The 11,377-nt window shown below is 44.9% G+C and overlaps 1 protein-coding gene across 3 annotated transcripts; it reads right to left on the reverse strand.

Moving 5' to 3' along the window:
- Positions 1 to 290: 290 nt before the first annotated feature.
- Positions 291 to 10,775, reverse strand: RBM23 (RNA binding motif protein 23). 3 transcript variants are annotated; one of them, XM_070426363.1, is made up of 13 exons: positions 10,607 to 10,775; positions 7,055 to 7,130; positions 6,392 to 6,495; positions 5,569 to 5,613; positions 5,251 to 5,436; positions 4,010 to 4,063; positions 3,492 to 3,609; positions 3,245 to 3,397; positions 3,022 to 3,159; positions 2,588 to 2,653; positions 745 to 940; positions 559 to 660; positions 291 to 461 (listed from the first exon to the last, which is right to left on the reverse strand). In XM_070426363.1, the coding sequence occupies exons 2-13, from the start codon at positions 7,118 to 7,120 to the stop codon at positions 373 to 375; spliced, it is 1,317 nt and encodes a 438-aa protein (XP_070282464.1). In that variant the 5' UTR covers positions 7,121 to 7,130; positions 10,607 to 10,775; the 3' UTR covers positions 291 to 372. The 3 variants fall into 3 exon arrangements, with proteins under 3 accessions (XP_070282464.1, XP_070282471.1, XP_070282479.1); XM_070426370.1 differs by having other exon boundaries at positions 7,055 to 8,695; positions 10,332 to 10,775; XM_070426378.1 differs by lacking the exon at positions 5,569 to 5,613.
- Positions 10,776 to 11,377: the final 602 nt, after the last annotated feature.

Below are 11,377 nucleotides of genomic sequence, written 5' to 3' on the forward strand. Positions count from 1 at the left end.
TTGGAAAGGGCAATGAAGATCATCCCAGGAGATGGTATACATGGAGAAACAGGTGTTCAATAATTCTCTTCTCTTCAACTAGTGGTTGCTCAGCAGAGTCCATTCCCAGTGGGTCCATGGGCAGGAGCTCTTCTTGGTGTCTAAGGGTGACCCCAATTCCCCCAGAGTTAATGTCCATGGCTTCAGGATGGCTTGATCCACAAAATGGATAGAAGGGGCCGTAGAATGGTAGATATGAAGGGAGTGGCAGGACCCAGAGGCATAGGGAGGCAATGTACTGTGCCACTGATTTACTTGGGGCAAAGAGAAGAGGTAAATGGAGGTAAAACGAAAGAAAATAACCAGAGTCTAAAATGAATGAGGTCCTGCGACTCACATGGTCTGGGGGGTAAAAAGGCTGGAAAGCTGGAAGCACTGGGCGGCAATTGCCTGAGAGGCAAGGTTCAGGGCTGGACTCAGAGCTAGAACAGAGAGAAGAGGCAAAGTGAGTCAGTGAGCACAGAGCATTCCTTCTTCCCAGGCCCAGCCCATCTATCCCTTTCCCAAGTCCACGTGTACCAGTCAGAGCTGCTGGGTTTAGGGCCCCCAAGTGAATTGCTCCATTCAGCTGCAAAGCAGCAGCTTGGGCAGCGGCTGTGGTTGGCAGCTGGATTCCAGAGCCTAAAAGGAAAGAAAAAGTGGGGTTAAGTCCCAACCCTCAATCTACAATTCAACCCCATGTTTTTCACTCTGAAGAGTAACTACCTTCTGCCAATTTGGCCATGAGCTGCAAACGTCCACCTGCTGATCCCAGATTCAGCTCCTGGTCTCCATCAGGAAAAGTGATGTCTGTGCCACCATTCAGTCGCTCAGTCACATGGCCAACTCTCATAGGTCGACCAGCAAGCTCAAAGCCATTCAACTGTTCCAGGGCCCGTCGAGCACACTCAGAGTCAGAGAACTACAAGAAACCCAGGCCATTATCAGTCACTTCTCGGCCAGAGATACGCCCTCAAAGCCCCACTAACACTCCTAGTCCTACTATCCCAGGAAACTTGCATGGTTGCTGTGGCACAAACTTTTCTTTCTCAGGGAATGTGACCTCAGATCCCCCTAAAATTGATCTCTGAAAGGGACTTTTCCAACTGATTTCAATCTCTGAGCTCCACTAAAAATCTAATCATGTAAAAAGTCTATTATCTGTAGGGAGCCTAGCCTGACAGGCTGTCTCACAAATGGGGATATAAAACGGAAGTAAGACAGACTGAGAGCTAAGACTCCCGAGGCTTTATTTGAGCCTTTACGACTAGTAAGTTTAAATTCTCAGTTAAGAGAAGGAATCTGGGCCTCCAGAGCCCAGCCTTAGGAAGTAATACATCCTGGTATTGAAAAGAAAACTGCACCCAACCTCCACCAGAGGACTGCTGACTCAGTAACCCACTGACCACAGGATCTCAACTCTCTCATCCCTTTCATCAGCAGCAGCCTGGCATAAAGAGGATTCCCAGTCTTCTGTTTAAAGAGTCAAGGGTGTTGACCTAAATGCAGCAACAAAAGGGCAAAAAGGCCCCATAGAAGCCTTTCCAAATCTGAGTCACACAGGGAGCTAGAAAAGATACTTGCTACCAGGAATGCCACAGCTGGCTTTGTTTACTCGGGTATTACCTGCCCTAGGGCCTGGCGTGTGGTACTGACAGTTCCTAGGCATGTGGTATAGGCGGCCTACCTTTACTGGATACTTTTGAGGTAAGCAATTGCCATGATAGAACACAACCTACCTCCCCTCTGCCCTGCAGGTAACTGTGGGGTGTATGTTGCCTGGATTGAGCCCAGAAAATATCAGCTTCTATCAGACTTTGTGGCTGGCAGCCAGTCCTCAGCCTGGAGTCACATGGGGCTAGAAGAACCAGTTATGGGAATTGGAAACAATTTTGTTGGAGTGTCAGGAAAAGATGAGACTTGACCACTATTAGGTGGCCTCACTATTCTCCCTATAGTGGGATTTAAATATAAAGATACTTCTCAATGGAAAAACCTACTTCAAACAGGGTAGCACAAGAGGGAAGTATATAACTTCCGAATCCCACCCCATCGTGAAAATATGTCAATTCTATAAAGCATGTCTATAAAAGCTCATACCTAACCTCCCTCATACCCCCAACCTTTTAGTTGCAGCCTGGAACCATAACTATTACCCAAATAGCACGTTGCAGCCCCAGGGAAGGTGGTAGAACTCCTGGACACCCCCATACACTGATAGAGTATAGGAACAAAGCCAAGATCTCAAACAAGGCACTCATCTCAAGGGGCAGAAGGCTAGTAGTCCAAGGTTCAGCACCAGGGTTTATGGGTCATTTAGACCAGCAGTCGACAACTTTTCGGACCTCACGGACCACCAGTGGTCTGCAGACCACCGGTTAGCAACTGCTGTTCCAAAGGTTTCCTTAAACCAGTGGTCACCAACCTTTTGGACCTCACAGACCACCAGTGGTCCGTGGACCACCGGTTGGCGACTGCTGATTTAGACAGTTCCTAAAGGAGGAGGATGAAGCTAAACTGCAAAATCAGACACGTAGACAAACCCAAATTAAAATAAATAAAGACTTACCGTAATGAAACCATAACCTTTAGAGCAGCCTGTATCTGAGTCCTTCATCAGGACAATATTATCAATCTGTAGATTAGGGAGAAATTATTAATCATCTTTTGGCTAAGTCACACCTTTGACCCTTCCTACCCAGACTATTCTAAATATCTCCTAGTTTCTACATTTCTCCAAATCTTTTAAAAAAGAGACAAAGGCCATTCCCCACCCGCATAAACAATATTTCTGACTAATCTTACTTAATCTGAACCTTGATTTCATGGTGCTGACTCATTTGTCTACTGAACAGAGAGGGAGCCTAATTGTCCAAGCATGGACCCATATGCCCATTACTATGTATGCTGTGGGTTAATCATGGTCAGGCAGAATGAAGAGGAACACTCACCCTCCCCACTTTTTCTAATTCCCTTCAGAGGTTTTCCTCACTTTCTACTCACTTTGCCAAAGGGCTCAAAGATGCCCCGGAGCATGTCCTCGGTAATATTGCAGTGCAGGGAGCCCACACAGAGGCGCATTGGTCCACCACTGCCTTTCTGTAGGTTGTTGGCCATGGCTGCCAGTCGGTTTTTCTCAGCCTGAGGAAGGAGGGAATGATGGGTCAAGTCCCACACCTGCTACCTTCAAAGCTGTTTTCTCATATCAGTTTCTCAGCCTGCTCACCTGTGAGGCCTGTACAATGATAGGCACGCCCAGCAGCCGCTGCCCTGTCAACGCAATGGCCAGTGGCACAGACTGGATTTCACAGAATTCCACATAGGCGATGCCCTTAGAACGACGTGAGTTCCGATCTGAGATGATACGTACGTCACGAACCTATCCAGGGGAAAAAGGAAATCCTAAGTTGGGTACAGAAGGGGGTGGACAAAAGACAGAGTACTAAGAAGGAAACTAAAAGGGGAAATGTTACCTTGCCAATAGCAGAGAAAAAGTCCTCCAGGTCTCGAGGCCGAATGCGGGCGGCTAACTGCATACAGAAAACTGTTCGGGCATCACGCTCCTCGGGACTCAGATTATCAATTGACTCCCTAAAAAGTAAAATTTACTAAGACCCCCCCCTCCACCCAATACTTGGTCTTTGTTTTCCAGCTACTCTCAAGTACCACACATTCCTAAAGTTTGCCTCAAAGAGCTTTTTATTTTTTTTTTATTTTTTTAAAAATATTTTATTGATTTTTTACAGAGAGGAAGGGAAAGGGATAGAGAGTTAGAAACATCGATGAGAGAGAAACATCGATCAGCTGCCTCCTGCACACTCCCCACGGGGGATGTGCCCACAACTAAGGTACATGCCCTTGACCGGAATTGAACCTGGGACCCCCCAGTCCGCAGGCCGACGCTCCATCCACTGAGCCAAACCAGTCAGGGCTCAAAGAGCTTTTTATTCATACCACACAACTCCTAAAGAAGTGCTCATCATTAACTTACCTGACCGGACTCTTCTCTCTGAAATGAGGACTCTTACTGTGTCCATACCTATGCCTAAGGAATAGAGAACAAAAAAAGTGAAATCTGTATCACCCAACTTTATTCACATTGAACCAATGCTGAGTCTGCCATCATGATTAAACCAGATCCCATTCACCACCTCCTCTCACACATGAAATTTTTTTTTTTTACTTTTAAAAATATATATTTTTTTATTGATTTCTGAGAGGAAGGGAGAGGGAGAGAAACATCAATGATGAGGGAAAATCACCAATCAGCTGCCTTCTGCACGCCCTCCACTGGGGATTGAGCCCGCAACCCAGGCATGTGCCCTTGACCGGAATCAAACCCAGGAGCCTTCAGTCCGCAGGCCGACACTTTCTCCACTGAGCCAAACCAGCTAGGGCGAATTTTTTTTTTTTTTAAATCCTTGCCCAAGGATTTTTTTTTTTTTTTTAATATATTTTATTGATTTTTTTACAGAGAGGAAGGGAGAGAGATAGAGAGTTAGAAACATCGATGAGAGAGAAACACCGATCAGCTGCCTCCTGCACACCTCCTACTGGGGATGTGCCCGAAACCCAGGTACATGCCCTTGACCGGAATCGAACCTGGGACCTTTCAGTCCGCAGGCCGACGCTCTATCCACTGAGCCAAACCGGTTTCGGCCCAAGGATTTTTTTTTTTTAAATTAAATTTTAAAAAACCTGAGGACATGGTTTTATTGATTTTAAAGAGAAAGAAAGAGGAAGAGAGAGAAATCAATGTGAGAGAGAAAGATCAATCAGCTGCCTCTCACACACACTCTGACCAGGGATGGAATCCACAACCTGGGTATGTACCCTGACCAGGAATTGAACCTGCGACCTTTCTGTGTATGGGACAATGCTCTAACCAACTGAGCCACATCAACCAGGGCTACTTTTTCTTTTTTGAGAAAATTAAAGGGGGGTAGGGGGTAGGGAGGGAGGGAGGGAGAGAGGGGGAGAGAGAAACATCAAGTAGTTGGCTCTTGTACCCACCCCGACCAGGATTGAATCCACCTTTTGGTATATAGGACAAAATTCCAAACTACTGAGTCACCCAGCCAGGGTGACATGTGAATTCTTAGTACCACCCCTGCAATAACTGGATCTCCTCCCTATCACAGAGGGACATAAGCATCCTCAGGCAGGGACCACAGCAAAATCGTTTTACCCAGATTACAATACAAAGGTGAGCTTATTAGCAAAAGGTGATACCCAGCGGCAAGTGGTGGACTCCTGTAGTGCACACGATTCTCACGACGTGGGGCCCGACTTCTGGACTCACTACTATGTTGATGATCCCAGCTTTGGCTGTGGTGACGATGCTGCCGATCTCGACCTCGGCTCCAACTACTTCTCCGTCTATGCCGATCCCGGTCTCGACTACGGTCTTGACTACGACTGGAAATGGAAACAACTATTTAGTTTGTTAAAGAACCAACCAACCTCTTCTGGCCTTTAATGTATAGCTTTCCCTGGTATCTTTCCATTTGTAGTAATTCTCAAAACCCAACAGCCCCCAGAATAACTGACCTGCGCTTTCTATCCCTGCTTTTACTATGGCTCCGACTCTTCTTCCTGTGAAAGACAGTGTAAATTCTTATTATTGCGAAGGTTTCATGATCTCTCCCACATAAAAGAAATGAGAGTATGGCCAGGGTGAAACAGAAAGCAATAAAGGACCAAAGTCCAGATGATCTGGCAGTAGCTCACAGCAACTGCACACCAACTTATACACAGCCCTGGATGCTGTCAGGCATCTGATGCAGCCAAAGATGGTGTTTCCAAAGTAGGAGTTTTCTTGCTATTTTACTCAAATGAAATATATCAATGCTGGGACTGATCCACAAATCTACACTGAAAAGCTTAAACTACATCATTAAACTAAATCACCGTTATGCCCAAGATCTAGTGAAGCCATTACTAAAAGCTGACTTAGAAGCAATTACCTCCCTGTTCTTTTTTTGAAAATTTCTTTTTTTTTTTTAAATATATTTTATTGATTTTTTACAGAGAAGAAGCGAGAGGGATAGAGAGTTAGAAATATTGATGAGAGAGATCGATCAGCTGCCTCCTGCACGCCCCCCACTGGGGATGTGCCCGCAACCAGGGTACATGCCCTTGACCGGAATCGAACCCGGGACCCTTGAGTCCGCAGGCCGACGCTCTATCCACTGAGCCAAACCGGTTCGGCATTTTGAAAATTTCTTTATTGATTAAGGTATTACATGTGTCCTTATCCCCCCATTGCCCGCCCTCCCCCCCAACTCATGCCCTCACACCCCTGTTGTCTGTGTCCATGACAAAATTGCTTCCCTTCCTAAGTTGCCAACCCATTTCCTCACACCACACTCACTTGCTTGCCTCCACACTGGTGCTGCTCCCACTGCCACTGTTGCCAGTGTTGCTGCTGGGGTTGCTAGGGCCGTCCTTTTTAACCTCCTTCCTTTGCTGCTCATCCTGAAGGGTTCACCAGAAAAATGTCACAAGGTTCAACGTGGCAGACACATAGAATCCATTGGGCACAGAAAGAACAAAAGTGGACAAGGAAAAAAGCATATGAAATCAAAGCTCTCAATTATCTAGCCAACTTTTAAACACCTGGACCTCCTAACAAAATAAATGAAGAGAGAAAGGGAGGAAAACTACCCAAAAGGAAGAGATCAGAGGGACAGTTTTTGATGTTAAAACTTTAGCTACTCAACATCTATTTCTCAAGAGAATGAGAAGTCAGTTAGGTCTGAGGTATAGGTCTGACTTTCTACTGTACCATTGAGAACTATGAGCAAAGTACCCATTCCTACCCCCTTTGCCCCCCACCCCTCCATTTTAGGGGGCCCACTCTGAAAGCATGGCCCTTGAGTACTGGTCTCCAGAATAGCTTACTAAATGACTATGTCTTTTATGAATAGCCATTGTACACAATAAACAAGCAGAGAAAGAGAATTCACAAAATGTTGAGACCAATGATCCACAATTGCTTTTTCTTACCAACCCAGGAGTGAGGTGGGAATATTACCTCCTCTTTTTTATAGGGAGCCTCCAGCATGGCCTCAATCACGATATCAAAGTCATCGGATGCCATCACAGCAGATCTGAGGAGAGGATATCAATACACAAGAACCTCATTAATATGTTTCCTTCCCTTTCAGCACACCACATTCCCTTCCCCCTCCAAGAAACAGACTTTAGAACATAGCTCTGTTTCATAAACTCCAAAGGAATCGTACGGGCTATTTGCTTACCCTAGGTTTATTTTTGTACCTTACAGATCTGAACTATTTCTGCTTGATGACTTAGAATAGGTGAAGGGTCTACAAGGAAACTGGGTAGAGACAAAATAATACAGACCGTGTCCTATCCTGTGAAAAGAAAGTGTTGGTATTCAAAGTTACTATTCACTTTACAATGAACAAGCACTAGGCCTCCATTCTACTGTTCAAAATTCTGAATAAATAACTGGTTTAAATTTAAATCATAGAAATAAGCACATATTCCCAATAAAAAGATAGATGCAAGACTAAAAATGAGAATACAAAGCAACACCAGAATAATGCAGATTTGCCCTAAACTATTTCTCACATCCCCCTCCCAAACATCAATAATTAGATAACTCAGCATTAAGCATTTTTCATAAAACAACTAGTTTAGATAACTCAGAAAGATATGATTAAGACAAGCTTAACCAATTCCACTGTGAAGCCTTTCTGTCTAGGCAGGCAGGGTGGGACTTCTCGCTCCCCCAAGCTTTCACATCTAGCAATCATCTTTCCTAAGTGTGTCCACCACAGGTTTCTCAAATAAGAAAAACAGAAGATACCAAACAAAATCAATAAGAAAACTTATTCAAAAATTACTAGTCTGAAATTATCAATATACACAACATAGATGAATCTCAAAATAATGATGGTAAGTGAAAGAAATCAAACAAAAAAGAGTATGTATTGTATGATTACATTTATACAAAATTCTAGAAAATGCAAACTAACCTGTAGTGACAGAAAGCAGATCAGTGGTTGCCTAAGGATAAGAGTAGGTGGGGAGGGGCTAGGAGGAAAGGATTACAAAAAGGCACAGGAAAGTTTTGGGGTGATGTTTCATGGATGAAACATATCAAAACCCATCAAATTGTATGCTTTAATGTAATTTTATATCAACTATATACCTCAATAAAGCTAAACCCCCTCCAACTAATCTTAAGAATCTATGCTAAGGTTAATCATAATCAAACTTTCCATATCCATAAGAGCGTTGTCTTCTTTAAAGTAGCTAATGCATCATCCAACAATGCTGTCCTTGTTGCCCTCAGAACTCACAGTCTATTTGATGGTTTAATAGAGTAATATAAAAATTATATGTAAATATAAAAGTAAGTAATATAATAAAGTAATATGAAAATAAGAGTAATGATGATGTAATGTAAATGACACTTATCATTTATAGTACTGAATATTGCTAGGCATGTTATAGAGACAGAATTCTTGGAAAGAGTAAAACAAGCCCTGACCGGTTTGGCTCAGTGGATAGAGCGTCAGCCTGCGGACTCAAGGGTCCGGGGTTCGATTCCGGCCAAGGGCATGTACCTGGGTTGCGGGCACATCCCCAGTAGGGAGTGTGCAGGAGACGGTTGATCAATGTCTCTATCCCTTTCCCTTCCTCTCTGTAAAAAATCAATAAAATATATTTTTTTAAAAAAAGAGTAAAACAATAAAAATTGCTCTTAAACAAATTTAAAGCTTAAATTGGAAATTAAACCAAAATCAAATAGGTGTGTCTAAAATCCAGTGAACACAATCTCTTACAATAACAACACCTTACATTATTTAACAATCAAAGGTAATATATGCTACAGCCAGGTATCAGTTCCAATGCACAGATGAAAATCTGAAGTTTTGTGAACTGTCCAAAGTCACAAAATTCAAATGGAGGAGCTGACTTGTGAGTAAAGTCTTCTGACCCTAGTCTAATGTTCTATCCACTATATTGGTTAGCTCTCTCTCATGGTTTTAACTTAAAAGAAAATTTTAAAAAAGAAAATTACAAAGTATATCATGATGTCTATTTTTAAATGTACTTATCTAGAGAATTAATGTCCCAATGGGTTTATCAATAGAGTCAGTCCCATTAGCCATACCTTATTGTATATGTTCCAAAATATCAAGAACCAGGCTAATTATAATATATACTATCTGATCTATTCTGGAAAAATGGTTCTAAAAGGAAAAGTTTTTAATCCTCAAACTGTTCCTTTCAGTCATTTTGGCTGCCAAGTCTACACAAATTTTCTAAGTGTCACAAAGTTCCTCTTTATCATTTACAATCTGCTTTTTCCTCCCTAAATGAAATGCTTCTGATTTCAGGAATCGTTGAGTGCGAGTGCAGGGTAGGGGTAACCCTCCACACAAAATCTTTCACTGAAGCTGATACGTGAGCCCCCAGTGATGGAGTACAATTTTCACCCTGACTCAGAAACAAATGAATGAACTGATTTAGGCACAGACAGATACAACATGAGCACATTTTGAAACTTGTAATCTCGCTGGGTTTAGTATAGCTTTCTGATGTCCTAAAAGCATTACAGTCCCAAATAGCATGGGTTTTCAGGCTGTTCGTTTTCAAACTCTCTCCCGGTCCTAATTTATTGGTCAAAGTCCATTCAAAACCATCCATGAAAACACTACAGAACTTTCTGCCATCCCTGCTCCGAAACCTACGTGAGGGGCCCACAATCACGGGCAATGCTCAGATCCTGGCACAGCACAGGCCAGTGCTTAGGTCCCCTGCTGACAGGGCACCGGGGAGCGAGGGGCACTGTCAGCCCAGCTCGGGCCAATTCACCAAGGGCTCGAGTCCCAGGGGCGACGGGAGCGCCATCTCCTGGGTCCGGCCACTGAGCTGGCACCAACATCTCCAAACTAATGCAGCTTAACGAATAACAGGAACAATGAGGAAGATAAAAACAATCCCCACGAGGTGTACAAACGAAGGCTACGCTTTTTTTAAAAAATGGTCTTGTAAGTACCATCTCTGAGAGGGCCAGTGTCCCAATGCTGAAACCTCATCCCTGGCTCACTACACTCCTCTTTCGCCACGGAACGTGTGGTCATAAAAGGAGAGAGGGAAAGGCCCACGGAGACCAATATACTGAAGAGCCTTCGTGAAACTGAAGATCAAGGAAGAAATCTCAATTCTCTCCTCTCTGAGTGGTGGTGGCACTCGGGGCTGAAAACCGAACCTCCGTTTTCTCTCAGGCCCCCGTGGGTCGACGCTCCCTCCCCAGTAAGGGCTGAGGGGACCTGGGCAGAGATCCTTGGGTCACTGGGACCCTTGACACAGCGTCTTCCTCGATAAGATATAGCCACGAGGGTGCCGATCCCTGAAGTCCTGACAGTGGACTACATTCAGGTAGCAAACACTTCCGAATCAAAGATAAAAAAATTTTCTTTTACTTTAAGCTTGCCTCATTCTGCTCTTGACGCCATTTTCTGCCTGTGACGTCAGCGGCAGGCGCCCGGGGGCTACGTCACGCATAGGTGACGTCGCGAGGAAACCAGGTTTCAGGGTTTCTCACCAGTTCCGGGTCCCCGCGGGGGTAGGGGGGCCCCGGTCTTCTCTGCTCCTTCGGGTTTGTTGGAGGGTGCGAAGCTCGGCTGTGTTCAGAGCCTCAGCAGTAAAAGCCCCACTGCAGCCGGAGCCGCTCCTCTCCCCGGAAAATGGCGGTAGTTGCACTGTCTTCCAGACGGTCCCCAATCTGCGCAGGCGCTAGAGCATTAGGTGCTGGAACTAACTTCACTGGTTTCGCGGCAACAGTCCGAAGTTCAGAATTTCATTGGTTAAAATTTTAAGCATGGGTGGAGCCAAACTCGAATGCTTCTTGACAACCATGAAGTTCCCAATGATTGGCTAGCTTCTCGAGACTTTTGGAAAGTGGGCGCGGCCTCAGGCGGCCGTCCGTCGCGCTCATTGGTTAAATGACTTGCGGAAGGCGGAGAAGCCAGGCGGAGACTAGACGTAGGGACCTCCTACCCCGCTCCCAGCTCGGTTTGACCAGCCACCCGCCCGTGGGCGGAGCCAACGAGAACTTGTAATAGTCGTTCTTGGCTCCCCCAACTGATTTGTCAAGGGGGGTCACGTCCGTCTAGGGACAGCTTTGTGGAGAACTGCGTTTGCTTCACGTCAGGAAAGATGCTGGACTCCATATCCCCATCTGAACGGACTGTCTACACAACCCTCCCAAACGCCGCCTCCTGCCCTCAGTGCTTGGGAGCTGGGAAAGAGGTCTTGTCACCAATTTGTCTGGTCCTACACCTCAGGTACATCAGTTCCAATCAGTAGCCCACAC

Source organism: Myotis yumanensis, unplaced genomic scaffold (genome assembly GCF_028538775.1).
Source record: "Myotis yumanensis isolate MYYU_CA2020_CCGP unplaced genomic scaffold, mMyoYum1.0.hap1 SCAF_1, whole genome shotgun sequence".
In the NCBI taxonomy this organism is placed as follows: domain Eukaryota; kingdom Metazoa; phylum Chordata; class Mammalia; order Chiroptera; family Vespertilionidae; genus Myotis; species Myotis yumanensis.

What these genes read in the sequence shown, in the direction of transcription:
- RBM23 (XM_070426363.1), bottom strand. Translation starts at nt 7,120, where the DNA reads ATGGCATCCGATGACTTTGATATCGTGATTGAGGCCATGCTGGAGGCT. An exon ending in ACCAGTGTGGAGGCAAGCAA is followed by an intron (nt 5,614 to 6,391) that starts GTGAGTGTGGTG and finishes TGTCTTTCACAG; the next exon opens with GAAGAAGAGTCGGAGCCATA. An exon ending in AAACCCAGCAGCTCTGACTG is followed by an intron (nt 462 to 558) that starts GTACACGTGGAC and finishes TCTCTGTTCTAG; the next exon opens with CTCTGAGTCCAGCCCTGAAC.